This window comes from Neovison vison, chromosome 7 (assembly GCF_020171115.1).
Source record: "Neovison vison isolate M4711 chromosome 7, ASM_NN_V1, whole genome shotgun sequence".
NCBI lineage: Eukaryota > Metazoa > Chordata > Mammalia > Carnivora > Mustelidae > Neogale > Neogale vison.
In genome coordinates this window covers 180,682,602-180,698,957 of record NC_058097.1, presented here as the reverse complement: position 1 = coordinate 180,698,957, position 16,356 = coordinate 180,682,602, and the positions used below count along the sequence as shown (strand labels likewise).

The 16,356-nt window shown below is 48.3% G+C and overlaps 1 protein-coding gene across 1 annotated transcript in view; it reads right to left on the bottom strand.

The window, feature by feature from the left end:
• The window catches only part of LDLRAD3 (low density lipoprotein receptor class A domain containing 3), a 220,394-nt gene extending 206,231 nt beyond the window's left edge, over positions 1–14,163 (bottom strand). The window contains exon 1 of the mRNA XM_044259093.1: positions 14,096–14,163. Coding sequence (XP_044115028.1) covers positions 14,096–14,141 — 46 coding nt within the window. The 5' untranslated portion in view covers positions 14,142–14,163. The remainder of the gene's footprint in view (positions 1–14,095) is intronic.
• Between the last annotated feature and the right edge of the window lie 2,193 nt (positions 14,164–16,356).

The following is a 16,356-nucleotide window of genomic DNA, read 5'->3' as shown; positions in this document are numbered from 1 at the left end:
ATAGATCCATATATCCAGTTTTTAAAAAGTCAACTTAATTCTGTGGTTGGGGGTCAAATATGGGAGGACCGCTTTCTAGACACGGAGAGTCACTGGTAGGGTCCTGAGGGTGAAGAGGAAACTTTCTTTGAGAAAGTGTGCAAACACAGACACGGTCTAAATCAATACTCGGACCAGACAGTAAACAAGGGCATACACTCCACACACAATGGCTGCATTTAGCTGTGGGGGAAGGAGTGAGCCACAAAACACCATCCCGTCAAGCCGGCCAGAATCACTTGTAAAAATCCAACAGGAGACAGGGATCGCCTGGGCACCAACACCATCTCCAAGAAAGTCAGAGCAAGGATTATTTGTTTCAGCTGACCCCACTGGCAAGGTGAAGGGAGTATTCCCGCCGAGGGCTGAGTGCCTGGAAGGACCAGGGGACCTAGGACTACCTCTGCAGCGCTCTCTCGTGCCGTGCCCACTAGGGTCCGCGAGCCAGACGAAGAAGAGCAGACTTCCAAATGAATCAAGAGGAGTTTTGTTGTTTCTACGATTCCCTGTTGACTATGGAATGGTTTCAGCCTTACCCACCCCACCCCCATCATCAGTAACTCTACGCTACCAGTTTGAATGGGGAAGGGTGCACAGCGGTTTCCTCTGCCCCCAACTCTTGTAAATCACAGCTGTGAAATGTACAAGGAGTGAATTCCTGGGAAGCAGCGGACGGAAGTGTTCCGTAGACTAGAAGGTCCAATGCCAGGCAACAGGCTTGTTGGCAACACCAATGCCCAGGTCAGGTCCCCGGGGACCTGAAAGAACCTACAGGGGAAGGCAGATTCCAGTGTCTCATCGCTGAAAACAAGGCTGCCACACACATCGCTGTAGCTGAATTTTTTTGTTTGTTTTCAAGCTCGGATTTATTTATTTGAGAGAGTGAGAGAGCGTGAGAGAGGAGAAGGTCAGAGGGAGAAGCAGACCCTCCATGGAGCTGGGAGCCCAACGCGGGACTTGATCCTGAGACTCAGGGATCATAACCGGAGCTGAAGGCAGTCGCTCAACCAACTGAGCCATCCAGGCGCCCCTGCAGCTCAATGTGTGTATGCATCTCCAAACTATTTAATTAGGATAAAGTCCGAAAAGGGGAATCGTGGAGTCAATGGGGGGAATGGTGTTTCTCGGCTTTTCCTGCATGCTAACACCATCCACTTACAATGACATAGATGTGACCAGTATCTTACCTATGACAAGATGCTTTTGAACACATGATTCTCAAGGCATCACAAATTAGATGGGGCAGGTAACGTCATTCCCTATGTACAGACAAGGGAATGAGCTGAGAGAGCCCACCACAGACTTGGTTGGGTTAGATAGTTTTATGGACAACATCAAAGAATATACCCATTCTGTGCCATCAGACCATTTGTTGCCCCCGATGAGTTTAACAAGGGAGAATGCTTATGCTATATTCACAAGTGAAAAGAGCAGGATATGAAAATACATTCTCAGCATGATCAAAAATAGGCACAATAGAAGAAAATAAACCCATGTTAACAGTCTTTGGTTTATAGCACCATAACTTGTGTTTTTCTCTCAATTCCGCTCCAAATTTTTATAATAAACCTGAATAATTATTGAAGTAAACAACATTTAGTGGACAATTGCAAAAGCAAAATGCTTTATGTGCAGTATCTCATTTATACTATGTCCACACGGCAAGGACCATTACTATTCCTATTTACAGGTGAAGACATGGTGGGTCGGTACAAGTTGAAGAAACCTGGCCAAGGTCAAGGTGGTGAGTGGGAAGTGAACCCAGGCTGACTCCCCTGAAAGCCCATGACCCCAGCATCACATCAGCCCCTTCCCAAACTTCAATATGTGCATCAATCACCTGAGGGTCTTGTTTTTCTTTTCTTTAAGGGCAGAGGGGGGAGGCGGTCAGGGAGAGAATCTTAAAGCAGGCTCCATGCCCAGTGCAGAACCTAATGCAGAGCTTGATGTCATGACCCTGAAATCACCACCTGAGCTGAAATCAAGAGTCCAACGCTAACCGACTGAGCCGCCCAGGTGCCCCTCATCTGAAGGTCCTGCTAAAGTACAGATTCAGATGATGCTGCCGTTGCTGGCCTGTAGACCACCCTTCGAGGAGCAAAGCTCTACGTGATAATCCTTACACTGTGAACTCAAAGGAGGAAATACACTCTCTTCAACCAGGAAAATGTCTGCTCATACTTTAAAAGATATCAATGCTTATTAATCTATAAAAGCAACAAACACTTTCTTTCTCAATAACTCTCTCAAAGCCTTCTTCTCCATCCTTATGGCAGGCCCAAAACCATCCTCAGAAATTCTCCTGCATAGACACCGACCCTGGGCAGCCACTGGTGTCAGACCCACTCAGCCCAACGGGAAGCTTAATCAACTTTCTCATCTCATTAGCAGGGAGGATTTTCTTTCCCCAAAGCTTCCATTAGAAAACATGTCCACGAGCCCAGGGAGCAGGTGTGCGAAGGAAAGGCTACTGGGAGTGTCCAGAGGAACATGACAGCCACCATTCCAATCCCTGCTACAGACACCAGCACATTTTCGGTCTGCATTTCCCTCTTCTCATGGACGTTTTCTTGGAAACATTAAAACTATATATTCTTTAAGTATTTTAACCTTCCAAAATTTGGCAAGCACTAGCTAATTTTATACTTGAAGAACTTTCCACAATTATGAATTAAAGCACCCTTTAATTATGTTCCTAATTCTTCATGTCTTTTTATATGGGATTATCAGATATTCATTGTTTAATGAACCTTGAGCTATGTGCAGTAACCCTGTTTATCTATCTTAATGCTTAATGCTATGAAATTACTTATCTAATGCCATAAAAGTAGCCCCTGAATTATGGATTTTATTTCCCTAACTTTTCATCCTATTTACATCTTGGGTTCTACTATGTCTCCTACAATGAAGAGATGGGTGATTTTTTTTCCCAATAAGACTTTGTGACAGTCTGTTTTACACTGACTCTTATAATTGATATATTTCGGGTGCCTGGGTGGCTCAGTGGGTTAAGCCTCTGCCTTCGGCTCAGGTCATGGTCTCAGGGTCCTGAGATCAAGTCCTGCATGGGGCTCTCTGCTCAGGGGGGAACCTTCTCCCCCCTCCCCTCCTGCTGCTCTGCCTGCTTGTGATCTCTCTCTCTCTCCGTCAAATAAATAGATAAAATCTTTTAAAAAAAAATAATTGATGTATTTCTATCACTCTCCATTATTCTCTAAGATCATATTTATTAATGCACTTCCTTTCTGGAATCATTTACGTGGCTTTGGTAGCAAATTTCTATTTCCTATGAAACTGGACCTGAAGATAGCCTTAAGTGTCCTACCAGTTAATACTGTTAACACTGATATTTTACAAAACACAACTGTTTTCACCTTCTCCTCTTGGAACTACTGCTGTTCATTAAGCGCACCATGGAAACTCCCTTCAAGGGAATGAAGACACGCAGCAGTTTCTACCAACCTGCCTGAAACCCTTTTACACGCCACATACTAGCCTCACAACGTGTGCCTAATTTTTTCCGATTTTAAAATGCTGATCTTCGCTTTCCTCTCTGAGACCTCTTCCTCTTTGCCTTTTTTAAGCCATGGGCAACTATGGTAGAGATCTTTGCAGGTCTCTGAAAATGAGTGAGACCTTTCCAAAATCTGGAGGAGAAACGACGTACCACCGTAGGACACAACATTCCTGACCAGGGAAAGGGAAGCCTCATTCTGCCTTCACTGGCTTCTCTTCTTCAAAATCACAGTCTCATGTCCTCCGTGTCACCTCCATTCCTTCTAGGAAACCTACGGGGTATACTACTGTGTGACTAACACTATGCCAAGCCCTGGCTCAGGGACCTGACCAGACCAAGGCAGCCGTCAAGGAACCTGCCTGACCCCGTCCTGCCCTGTGGAACTTTAATCCCCAAAAATAGGAAGAGTTCTTTTTTCTCTTGAGGATTGTGGCTGAGTCACATTTTATGAGTACCTTCAAAAGATCCTGAAACTCTCCCCTTGGTGCTGGGCAGTATCCCTTTTTCCAAATCTATACATTCTGATGTCTGGACATCTCCGACTCCTTGGTACGTTTATAATTCAAACACTGGGCATTGCTACGTTTTCGACATCTGTGATTTTTTCTTGTATTGTCCTTAACCACCTCCTTGGGCACCATAAATGACTTTGGGGCATGCTAAATCCCCACCTCACTGCATCACTTGGCCCATCCTAGGTCCCATCAGGATGCACAGTTTCTCTATAACACTTCCAAGGGTGGTTCTGTCTTTCACTGATAGAGAATGTTCCTGACACAGGCCATGTCTTCAACCTTGTCTCTTCTACAGTAGGTAGCCCCAGCTCTCTCCAGGCCTGCTTCCCCAGGCACCGCCAGCGAGCCAGGCTCACGTGCTACCACCATACTTTTCAGTCAAGCTCATGCTTATGTTTTCACGAAATCTGTTTCCAAAACCCTTTCTGCAGTTCTGTTCTGGTTTCTCTCAGCATCGACACTTTTTTACAGCATTGGGATTTTTTTCTGAGGAGACACCCTTCGCTGCTCGTCACCCTTCCATCATCCCCCAAACCTCCCATTTTATTTTTATAATAATAAACAAGTAGAGCGCCTGAGTGGCTCAGTCATTAAGCATCTGCCTTTGGCTCAAGTCATGACCCCAGGGTCCTGGGATGGAGCCCCACATTGGGCTCCCTGCTTAGCGGGAAGCCTGCTTCTCCCACTCTCCCTGCTTATGTTCCCTTTCCAGCTGTGTCTCCCTCTGTTAAATAAATACATAAAATCTTTTTAAAAAGCTTTTTTTTTTTTTTAACTTATATTTAGAACTTTCCAAACCAATTGAGAGGCTTTTTTTTTTTTTTTCCCCAACTGACCACGGAGCTACCAGTGTGACGAGGACTCCTTTTTCAGCCTCGTCCAATTAGTTTAATGACTCCCAGAGAACACTGCTCTGATTCAAGGCTGGGGCTGAAGGAAAAGTTCCAGGGGCGCCATCAAAGAGGACACACTTCTGATATCCTCGAGGCGAACCTCCCTGGGCCTTTTAATAACGAGCAGGGATTTTTAATGCACCAAAATTAAAACACCCTTTATGCTTTCATTTCTCTACGCCAACAGACACACAAGTGTCCCACGTGGAACACTGGCTCCTTGGGTTTGCCAGTCTCCTCAATCAAGTTATTCATAAAGTCGATGTCCCTCCAGCACCCAGTTCCCAAAGGCCTGTTCAAAGTAAGCGAAATGGCTGCCCTCCCTCTCCGTGGCCTCCCTCCAGGCCAGGGACAACCTCGTCTTCACACTGCGCTATTTGTCTGTCAAAAACCACAGCTGGATCTGAGCACCAGCCAATTCATCCAATTAACAGTCTCCTGATATCACAATGACTCATGAAAAGGAGAGGACATGGGAGAGAGTTAGCAATCCTGAGGCTCGCTCTGCTCTGTGGAAAGCTGACAGGCCTGTGGCATTACTTTCTCACAAGTCACGACGCCACTGCCCACAGGAGCCCCTTGGTTTGAGGCAACGAGATGGGGCGAATTATTTTTTACTTTCTTTCCGGTGCAGTACATTAACATTTCACTTTCCACAATAAATAATACCAACGACAACTTCAGAAAAAGTTCTCCCATATGTGAACCACACAAGCTTTAAGCTCAGGGTCAGAAAACTTAAGAAAAAACACTTCAGTTTTTCTTTTTTATAGGAGGCATTATAACCAGCACTTTCTTTTTGCCTGAAAACCCCATTTCTGGACTTTATGAACAGTGGGCCTTTCTCTCTGGCACCAAGCGGTATTTGAGGGAAGTACTGACCAAAAAAGAAATTGCTTCAGGTTGGCATTCCTACCGAGTTTTTCCATCAACAGGGGAGAAAAAAGTCTCCATCAGTATTACATTCAAAGGCAAGACTCCCGGTGTTGAGATAATTTGCTTGTCATTATTGTTCCTTTTAATAAAACAAGCCTCCACAAAGGCTGATTTAAATACCTAAAATGACACGTTCTCCATAGGGAGGAGTGGCAGAACATCAGTTTAAATCTGCCAAAGACAAGCCACTTGAATAAAATCAACTCAGGACCACTTAACTCTGACGGCTCTCTAACATCATTCTATCCAACATGATAAGCACAAGATCGTTACTGACATCCCGACCCCGTGAAGGAGCTGTATAGCACAAGCTAAGGAGTACACTTGCTTCTTCTGGCATACGTGAACTTGAGTTGAGCGTCTACTCAACGCCAAAGCAGTAAAACCCAGGGTGAACAGCACAGGTTCAAGTTGTAAGGTCTTATGTGCCAATTCTGAAACCACCTCTTGCTGGCTGCGGGCTCGGGAAACTTACTTAGCCTTCTAGTTTCATCTATAAAATGGCAGGGCATAGCACCTACGCAAATAAACTGCTTGAAAATGAAATAAGGTTCATGTGCCGAGGAAGCATTACATGAATTATGGTATATACAAATATCTGAAAATTTTTGTTTCTTTTTTTTTTTAAGATATTATTAATATTTTGACAGAGAGAGACACAGTGAGAGAGGGAACACAAGCAGGGGAAGTGGGAGAGGGAGAAGCAGGCTTCCCTCGGAGCAGGGAGCCCGATGCAGGACTCAATCCCAAGGACCCTGGGATCCTGACCTGAGCTGAAGACAGACGCTTAACAGCTGAGCCACCCAGGTGCCCCCCAGAAGATGTTTTCAAAGACGCTTTTGAAAGAGGGATAGATACATAAGAATTGAAAGATGATCAGGAAGATGCATTCCTTTGGTACTGGAACACATTTGAAATCAGGATGTGCCTAATTTATCTTTGATACTGAAACACTCCTGAAATCAAGATGCACTCAACAGCCAGCAGCACCTGGTGACGGCACAGGGCAGACAGGCGCTGTGATTCATCGGTCCTGGCGGTACCTGGGAAACTTGGTCACTTGCTGACTCCCGTCCAGTTCTGTGCATGGACACTACAGCAGGGCCGGGGTCCACCTGCTATTCAGAACATCTCTCAACAGATTACCCAACATTCTGCATTGAAATGAGAAATCATCATGTACACCAAAAGGCAAGAAAACACTGTAAATTTGGTGATAGGGAAGCAAGTATCTGTCATTGGAAAAATGAGTGCCATTCCATAATTTTTTGCAAAGCAAGAGCCAAGAACTTAAGAGAGAGGGGCACCTGGGTGGCTCAGCTGGTTGAGCATCCACCTTTTGATTTCAGCTCAGGCTGTGATCTCAGGGTCATGAGATCCAGCCACATATCCTGCTCTGTGCTCAGCAGGGAGCCTGCTTGAGATTCCCTCGTTCTCCCTCTGCCCCTCCCATTTGTACAGGTGCACACATGCTCTCTCTCTTGCACGCTCTCTCTCTCTCAAATAAACAAATCTTTAAAAAATAAATAAATAAAGCACATAACAGAGGAAAACACAAGAGCTGAAGCCACACTTGCAAAGAGGAAATTGCAAATGCTGGGGAATAACCCAAATGTCCCACGGGGGGGTTGGGGGGGTGGCATATGTAACCAATTCACCAGCTAAAGCAGAAGTAACAAAATAGGTGTTGAAGTATTTAGATGAAAAAGACATAAAATGAAAGGACAAGTCAAAAGGCTACAAATACAGACAAGTATGAGCTCATTAAACTCTGTGTGTGTGTGTGTGTGTGTGTGTTGTGTGTGTGTATGTGTTTTGTGTGTGTGTGTGTCTGTGTGTGTGTATCAATCCCTATTAGGGCTAAAATGATATACACCAGTTAACAGTAATTTAGGAAAGGAGAGAGAAATGCAAATGAAAGACGAAATGTTGTATTGTAATGATCCTATTTTGTTTGAATTTTTATAATGAGCGGGTATCTGATGTTATTATTTGTGTAATATTTTCAATTCAAGAAGATTACAAGAAAATAATGTTGGTGCAGCCTCAGCACCCTGCCACTGACAGAGTAAACCTTCAACGAGGGGCAATCCTTACTATACACCCAGATACCACAAAAGACAAAAAAAGAGTGCATCTCTGCAGAAAGATAAAGAAGGGGCTTGCTCACAAGCCACAGAAGACGCATCTTCTTCAAATCCCAGAAGCCAAGAGCTACGAGAGTCTTAGAACACCCACACGTGTGTCCAATATTCCAACTGGAAAGCTAAAGAGGCACATCCGAGACATGTTGAAGAAGGACCCCTCCATAACTCTCCCCAAAGGCGCTATCCCGCGCTCCCAGGCTCTGTGACGTCCCCACAGCTCTGTTCCCATCATGGTCGGGGATGCATCAGTACACCTCACATTCAGGAATGCCTTCGAGATACTGCTTGCGGAGAAGTGCCTTCTAGGGTAAGGAAAGAAGGTAAACAATTCCATGTCCCTCATCGGGTCATCTAGTGCTTCAAGGGCATAGAACACATAGGACACAGCCTCACGCCCTTGGAGCACGGCGCGGTGCCTGGACAGGCCCAAGCTGGTAAACTGTGCTGTGGAGGAGACCAAGTAAGCGCCCAGAAGAATTTTCTAGTTGGTCCAAAGACAAAAGGGAAGGCACACCTGGTGATGTTGGGAAGCTAGAGCTCCTCCTCGCTAGAAGGGCTCTCGGAAGAGGGTGGGATTGGTGGCACAGGTGCCTGACCTGAGGTCACGTGTACTTGTCCCCTTCCAGCCCGGTGTCCCTCATCGTGGTGCCTCCTTTCTTCCTGCACAAAAGACAGCAGACAATGCCCGCTGCTGGTCTGAAGAGAGGAGGAAGGAAAACACTCGAGGGAGGCTGGATGCTGAACAAAGAGAAATGACAGCTGGAAGGCGAAGTGTCTTAAAGGAATCCGAGTGTTCTAAAGCGACACGGAGCCTAACTCTAAAAAGACTTCAGAGAACAAAGTCCAAGATGAAAATTGTTCCCCCAAACCGACTTGCCCCTGGTGCCGATGATTTTCCCCGCCACCTGCAGAACCGACTCCAGTTGTAAAGCCCTTTGATGGGAAGGGAGAAGGAATGCCGGGGAGGGGAAGGGGCACGGAGAGGAACAATACCTGCTCTGTAGACGGAGGAAGGGGGACTTCCAGGGTTAAGATTTCAACACAGCTCCCGAGGCAGACTTCCAGGCAGGGCGAGCCTCCCAGTTTAACATTCAGGGAACCAGGTGGCTTCGGGTGTCAGCCAGCTGTCACCTTCCTCGGTGAGTCTCTCCCAAGAGAACGGAATCTACACTCTAAAATTCCAGAAGTTTTCACTGTGATACAGGGGGGAAGTGAAAGGAAAAGGGGGTAGTGCTGGGCATGTCTAATCACGACGGTACTTTCCCATTGAATTTGTGGGGCACTGGATAACAGAAAGCAGAAACCAGATGACTAAAAGACCCCCTTGGAAGGGGGAGGCCACCCTGACCCACTGCATCTAGGAGACATTTCTAGGATGAGCAGTCACAATGCCCAAAATGCACGGTGAGGGAGCTTGCTCACACTGGACCGGGGGTTCTCCACCAGGGGTGACTCTGCCCCCAGAGGGCATCTGGTAACATCTGAGGATATGTTTGGTCATCCCAACTGCAGGAGGCAAGGAGGAGGAGGAAGCTGCTACTGGCATCTAGAACCAGTGATGCTACTAAATATTTTAGAATATTCTAGAATACTCTAGAATGGCAGGGCAAAATGCAGCACAGAGGCTGGGAAACCCTGCACTAGACCAACTCCATCCCCACAACCATGTCCAGAAACTCTAACAACCTGGCCTGAAATAAACATCTGCCCTCACTCTGACCAAGCAATCACCCTGTCACAGAAGTCCACTTATTCCGCTAAGCAATATTCAACATCAAGCAAATGATGGGAAAAGCAAATGTCCCATCGTCAAAGTACCTGGCTGCTCTTCCACCAAACATTTTTAAGGGCACTTTTCAGCATCCAAAAGAGTAGATTCTTCTACAACCATTACGAAGAAAGAAAGGCTCCTTTACACACACACACACACACACACACACACACACGAGCGACCGTCTTAAAAATCTCCTTGGCGATCAGGTAGAGAACCTGGCAAAAACAAAAACAAAAACAAAACACACAGTTCAGATGGCCCAAGCATTTCCAAAATATTCTAAAGAGAGAGAGAAAGAAGAAAAGAGAACAAACAAAACTCCACAACCAAAAGTCACTCCCAGGGGATCTAAAAAACAAAATTTGTCCCCGGGGATTCTCTCATCACTAAGAATGATTCCATCGGTCTACGGCATATAGTATCTTTCATTCCCTTAACTGTAAAATAAAACAAATATCTAAGGAAAGGGGAAGGGGCACCTGGGTGGCTCCATTGGTTAGGTGTCCAATGCTTGATCTCAGCTCAGGTCTCGATCTCAGGGTTGTGAGTGTGAGCCCCAAGTTTGGCTCCACACTGGACATGGAGCCTACTAAGAAAGAAAGAAAGAAAGAGAGAGAGAAAGAAAGAAAGAATGAAAGAAAGAAAGAAAAGGGGGAATATATCCATAGAGATCTCAATGAATGAAAGCAACCCCCCAGGTGACTACAATTTGGGGCAAGATATCCAACCGTGGCCCGTGGTATCTTCCCGCCAAGCACATGAATCCAGGAGAAAGACCCACGCTATTTTGAAAAATTCCATCTTTCCCCAAGAACTGAGATTTGTTTCATGTTATTTCCCGTGAACACCAACTGCTTAAGTTCACTGCAGTGACCACAAAGTGAACAGATTGAGGGAGGAGGGGTGTTAATGGAAACAATCTCATTGACTGCTAAATTCACAAAAGCAAGTGGGAGGAAAGGCCCAGAGACTTCCTGCATGGATTCCTGCAAACAAGAAGCCAGAGTCAGTATCTGAGCTTCAGGCCTTAACTCTGGCATCCTGGGTCTGCAGGATCTCTAGGGAGCCATAAAATGACTTCCTGCCACATAGTATCATTGGAAAAACTCAAGGAGACCATGCCTTTAAAGTGGCAGGCAACGCATCTCACACATACATGTGCCGTAAATATTGGGACCCCCTTGCTCCTTGTGCCCATGCAGAGGCAAGGCTGTAGAGATCAGCTCTTTCACAGGAGGTTATCTGACTACCAACTGTCCTAATGTTCCATGATGGTGAGACACAGGTCCACTTTCAAGTTACCCTGGGGACTTTGGTTAAAAAAAAAAAGGTGTCTACGTCAGTCTTGGCGGCCCGGAACTGACCACCCCGCCCGGCTCCTCCCTGACTCCTATCAAGGTCCGAGGCCTAAGTGGGCTGTCAGATAAAAACACCTCACAGGCCAGGAGGGAGCCTTTGTCCCATCTCTTTGAAGAAGAAAAGCAACAAGGTGTGTTTATTTGTACTTGGGTGTACGGCGTCTGGTCTCCTCTTCCCGGGCTGGCCTGCCGGGCTCCTCAGCTAGTTTTAAAAAAAAAAACAAGAATAAAACCCAACCGCTCAAGCCACTGAGTAGATCTTTCCAGGAGAAAAGGTCAGTACTCACACTCCTGGGAGTACACATGGGGGAAAACCAAGCGTGTTCACTGACAGAAAGAGAATGTCAGGGAGTGGAAGCAAAGGTCAGGCCAGGAGGAGGTGAGGCTGACCGCCCGTGGGGCATGGCCTCCGTCAGACACGTCTCGCCCTCTGTGCACTTAAACCCAGCACGTCCACTGCGTGAAGAAAACCTAGACATTGGATGGGCCAAGTCTTTCTCACAGGAGACATTAAAAATAACAACAGCTAAAAATCGATCCTTCACTTCCCTGACATAAATGAAGGAAGAGAAAGAAAACCAAGGCGGTGTCTGAGAAGGTTCCTGAATAATAAAGGCCTCCAAATTGCTCTTGAGAGGTCTGTGGCCTCCCAGCCCTGCAAAGACCCAGAACTCAGAGTAGGGCTCAACTCGGACCCCGGCTTTCTCCACACACTCTCGAAGTGGAGATGGCAGTCTGATGTACTGGCTTTTATAATCTCTCTTGTCGGTTCAACTTCCCAGAAGAAGATGAAGAAGCTGAATGTGGAATAGAAGGGTCGAGTCTCTGGTCCCACTATGGGCCCCAAATTGAACCACACAGGCTTCTCTCTGGGCTGGGAGGCCAGGAGCACCCAGTGGCATCAAGAAAAATGACCAGACCTGTTTCTGATAACACTGTGGGTCAATGCGGAATTCACGCCAAAAGGATGATGCTTCATGTAACGTGAAAAAATGTACACTCCCCTAACCTGCCTAGAAGTTTCTAAACCAGCAACCGTAAAGGCGATCCAAAATCCCACAGGTGCAATGACCACAGAGGATGGAAAACCACGACCAGGGACAGTCGGGCAGTTCCATGACCCCTACTCTCTCCCTCCCCACTCTCCCTGTTTATTGTAGCCCTATTTTAAACATACACACATATTAAATAACCAGCATTGACCAAAGAAGGACAAAATTAACTTTACAGCTATTTTTACAGACACAGAGACTCCACCAAAGCAAACCAGTACCAACTGGGAAATGCAAAAAATAAGTTTCCACTGAGCCACAGGCAACTCTGAGACACTACAAGAGCCAGCTTCCAGACTGTCCTACTGGGGTGTCATCATGGGACCTATCACAGCTCTGTACATGGAGAGCATGAATTCGGGCAGGTCTTCCTATCTGAGATGCCCAGAAAGCTGCCTGTTCTAACCGCCCCCTCATAACCATTCACATCTACCTGTAGCTGCCAATGCCCCCTTGGACACCCTTCCCAGTGTGGCCTGATAGTTCAGGAGAAGCAGGGCCCTCTCCCCCAGACCTGGCTGAAAACCCACAGTGGCCACCACCACTCCACGGTCACTGGAAGGCACAGCAAACCTACATCAAAATGGGGTCTCCAGGAGCAGGGATGATGTCATAGGTCGGAGAGGTGAGAAAGACTGCCCAGTAGATTCTGAGCATGGCTAAGACCAGGGATTTCAAGGAAGGTGGGCGATTTCTCTTTCCAAACGTACATGGGGTGGGGGGGCTCAGAATGAAGTAAGCCTCAACTTCCCAACACAGCACCACCAACACCTCCACACCAAACAGCTACAAGGATTTGGGGAAAGCAGGCATAAATTAGATAGGTGAATAGCACAAGCTTCTGCTGAAGAAAGTTCTTCGGGCCCTGTCACCCACTTTCTGGGCATCAGCTGCCCAGAAATAAACGTCAGGGGGCGGGCTGATCTGAGGAGGGCAGCTGACAGCTGTGGCCAGCGGGCCGGAGGCAGAGGAGGAAGGGCTCCTGGGCTGGAATTCAGAGCGTGCCCACATCAGCAGAAAAGTTCCGTGGGACAGCACGCTGCCAGGAAGGCAAAGAGGCTTGCTGCCTCCCAGGACCTCAGGATGCACCAGCACGGTGATGCCAGGTTCCAAGGGCCGTCAGATGAAGCCCGGGTGCACTCCCACGGGCACCTCGCCAGTCAGGGCGCCCGCCGAGGGACCAGTCAGGGTGGTCAGATGACAAATAAACGTCCTGCTCCCAGGATCAATGGGAAAGATTAAAAATTCCCTGGTCCAGCCCTGCTCCATCTTTCTTTCCCCGAGCCAAACACAGTCCCGGGAGGGAGTGGAAAGAAGCGGGGATGCTACCCGCCTGACGTCCAAGGAAGAAGCTGAGGCACAAGGGTGCACTCGAGAGATGCGGGGAGGGGCCTGGGGAGGCTCGCAGAGCGCCGAGCCCCGGGAGTCTGGGGAGAGGGGATCAAGAAAGAGTTTCCTCCCCCAGCCCCCGGCCCCTCCTCCTTCCCCAACACACACAACACACTCACGCACGCAGGCACGCACGCACACACACACACACACACACACACACACACTCTGGAGCTACGCCCAATCGGGGCAGCAGCCGGGCTCCCGGGAGCCGGGCTGCACACAAAGCCCCGCCCGCGCACACAGCACTCGGCACCAGCCGGCCCGCACGCCCACACAATAGGACGGCGCGCACCCCGCAGCGGCCCCTCGCCAGGGTCCCGGCCAGCCCGGCGCCGGGGGCCGCCCTCCGTGCAAGCCCGCGGGGGAGACGCAGCGCGGGCGCGGGGAGGGCGAGCGATGGCCGCCCGGCCGCCGCGCCCCCGCCCCGCGCCCAGCGCCCCGCAAGAAGTTCGCCCGACGCCCTCCGACTCACCCGCGGCGCTGCTCAGCAGCAGGCACAGCGGCCCCAGCAGCCACATGGCGCGGCAGCCGCTCCCGCTGCCCGGCGCCGTCGCTGCCCCCGCGGCCGCGGCGCTGACCCCGCCCCTCGCCGCGCCGGCCCCGCCCCCCCCCCGCTGTCCCTCCGCCCGCGCGCCCCGCCCGCCCCGGCCCGGCCGCCGGCCGCTCTCCGCCGAGTTTGGCCAGCGCCCCGTGGCGCGCCGCCGCCCGCGCCGCGTCCCGCATGCCCGCCCGGAGGGGGCCGCCGAACCCCCGCTCCTCTCGGCCTCGCCGCCTCCCGCCTGGGCTGCGAGGATCTCCCAACAGCCCGGTCTCTGTTCTCTGCCTCCTCTCTCTCTTTTCTCTCCCTTCCCTCTCCTCCCTGAGCTCCTCCATCCTCGACGAGGCGGCGCTCACCCCCTCCCCCAGACCCAAGCTGGAGTTCTTTACTCAACTACAAAATTAGTTTACTCCAGGGTGGGACGGAAAAGGTTTGGAAGAAAGGGCCAAATATTACGAGAAAATATGCATTTTTATTTTTAGTAGCAAGAGTGGAATACGGGGACCAGGGCTTCTCAAACTTTACTATGCGTTTGACACACTTGGATTAGTTAAAACGTGGACTCTGCGTAGGTCTGGGGTGGGGCCTGAGATTCTGCTTTTCCGACCAGCGTCTAGGTGGTTTCCAGGCGGCCCTCTGAGAACCACACGTGGTGGAGGGAAGCTAGCACCTTTAAGAGAGTTATTTCATCTGGATCTTGAATGCCTATACCCGTGGAACATTTGGGCCCCCAGTTCGTGGAAAAGAAAAAATGTAAAGGCATGTGCCCAGATGCAAAACAACAGCTGCTCGAATGCAGTTGGAGCTCCAAGAAGCATTAGTGAAAACTGCCAAAGGATTTAGATGGTGGAAGAATGCAGTGACACTTTTGTGCCCAACTCTCCACCCCCTCCCCCTCCCCAAATGTGTAAAGTTGTGTAACTTGGCACAATCGGTATGCAGAGGAGCCCTTCTGCCCCCAAAAGTCCACCCACCCCACCCCCCCAATAAGAGGAAAAAACTAATAGGATTGCCAAAAACTGGATATAATTCATGTGTCCATCCACCGGTGAGTGGATAAACAAATTTTATCATATCGTTTAATGGAACAACATGAGCAAATGTCAAAAGCACGCTAAAAGAAAGAAGCCAGCTCCAAAGGGTATATTCTGTATAATTCCATTCATAAGACCTGGGAGGAGGAGGGATGCTAAACTGGAGAGATTAAATTAAAAGGAACTTTATACATTTGTCAAAACCTATGAAACTGCATTCCTAAAAGCCACACCTAAGATGGGCGAGTTATACTGTGTATAAGTCCTACCTGTTTGCAGGAGTCCAGAGGGTGTGGATGCTGGGATGACAAGTCAGGGAGATTGTAGCCAGGAATCCCACATCACATTGGGGCTGCACTGGAGGCCAGCTGGAAGTTGGCTGAGATTCAATGACTTTTTAATTGTCAGCTCTCGTCTGGAAATATGACAGCTAAAGTGGATTAGGTCAGAATTTTAAAATACCAATGACAGGGGCGTCTGGGTGGCTCAGCAGGTTGAAGCCTCTGCCTTTGGCTCAGGTCATGATCTCAGGGTCCTGGGATCAGGCTCTCTGCTCGGCAGCAACCCTGCTTCCTCCTCTGTCTCTCTCTCTGCCTGCCTCTCTGCCTACTCTTTCTGTCAAATAAATAAAATCTTAAAAAAAAAAAAAATACCAATGACTGTTCAAAGTATTGAGAAAATGTGATCGGATGTAGAAAATTTGAGCATATACCATGTTACAAAGTAGTTTGTCTAGTATGGAAAATACAAATAAATTCCCCAAAACACTTAGCATTCAGGGATTGTATCCTGGAATCCATGAACAGTAGGGACTATCCCATGGACTTCAGGGAGTTTTAAAGTTCCTGAAATTGTGTGCAAGACTTCAGGTATAAGTGGGTATGTGCATTTTTTTTTTCCAGGAAGCCCCTAGCCTTTGCTAACAATACCCAAGAAGGCAAGTAATTTCTCTGTCAGCTGCTCATTTGCCCTCAACCATTAGGAATATAGGACAATGGATCTGACCCACTGCCACATTTCTTGCTTCCTTAGGATCCTTTTGGGCACATAAACTTCAACTTTAGGAATGATTTCGTGTACTTGGCTTACTCTCCACGTGTCTTTCTCTCCTCTCTCACACACATACTTCTTTTAAATGTACTAATGTCCTTGAAATGATTT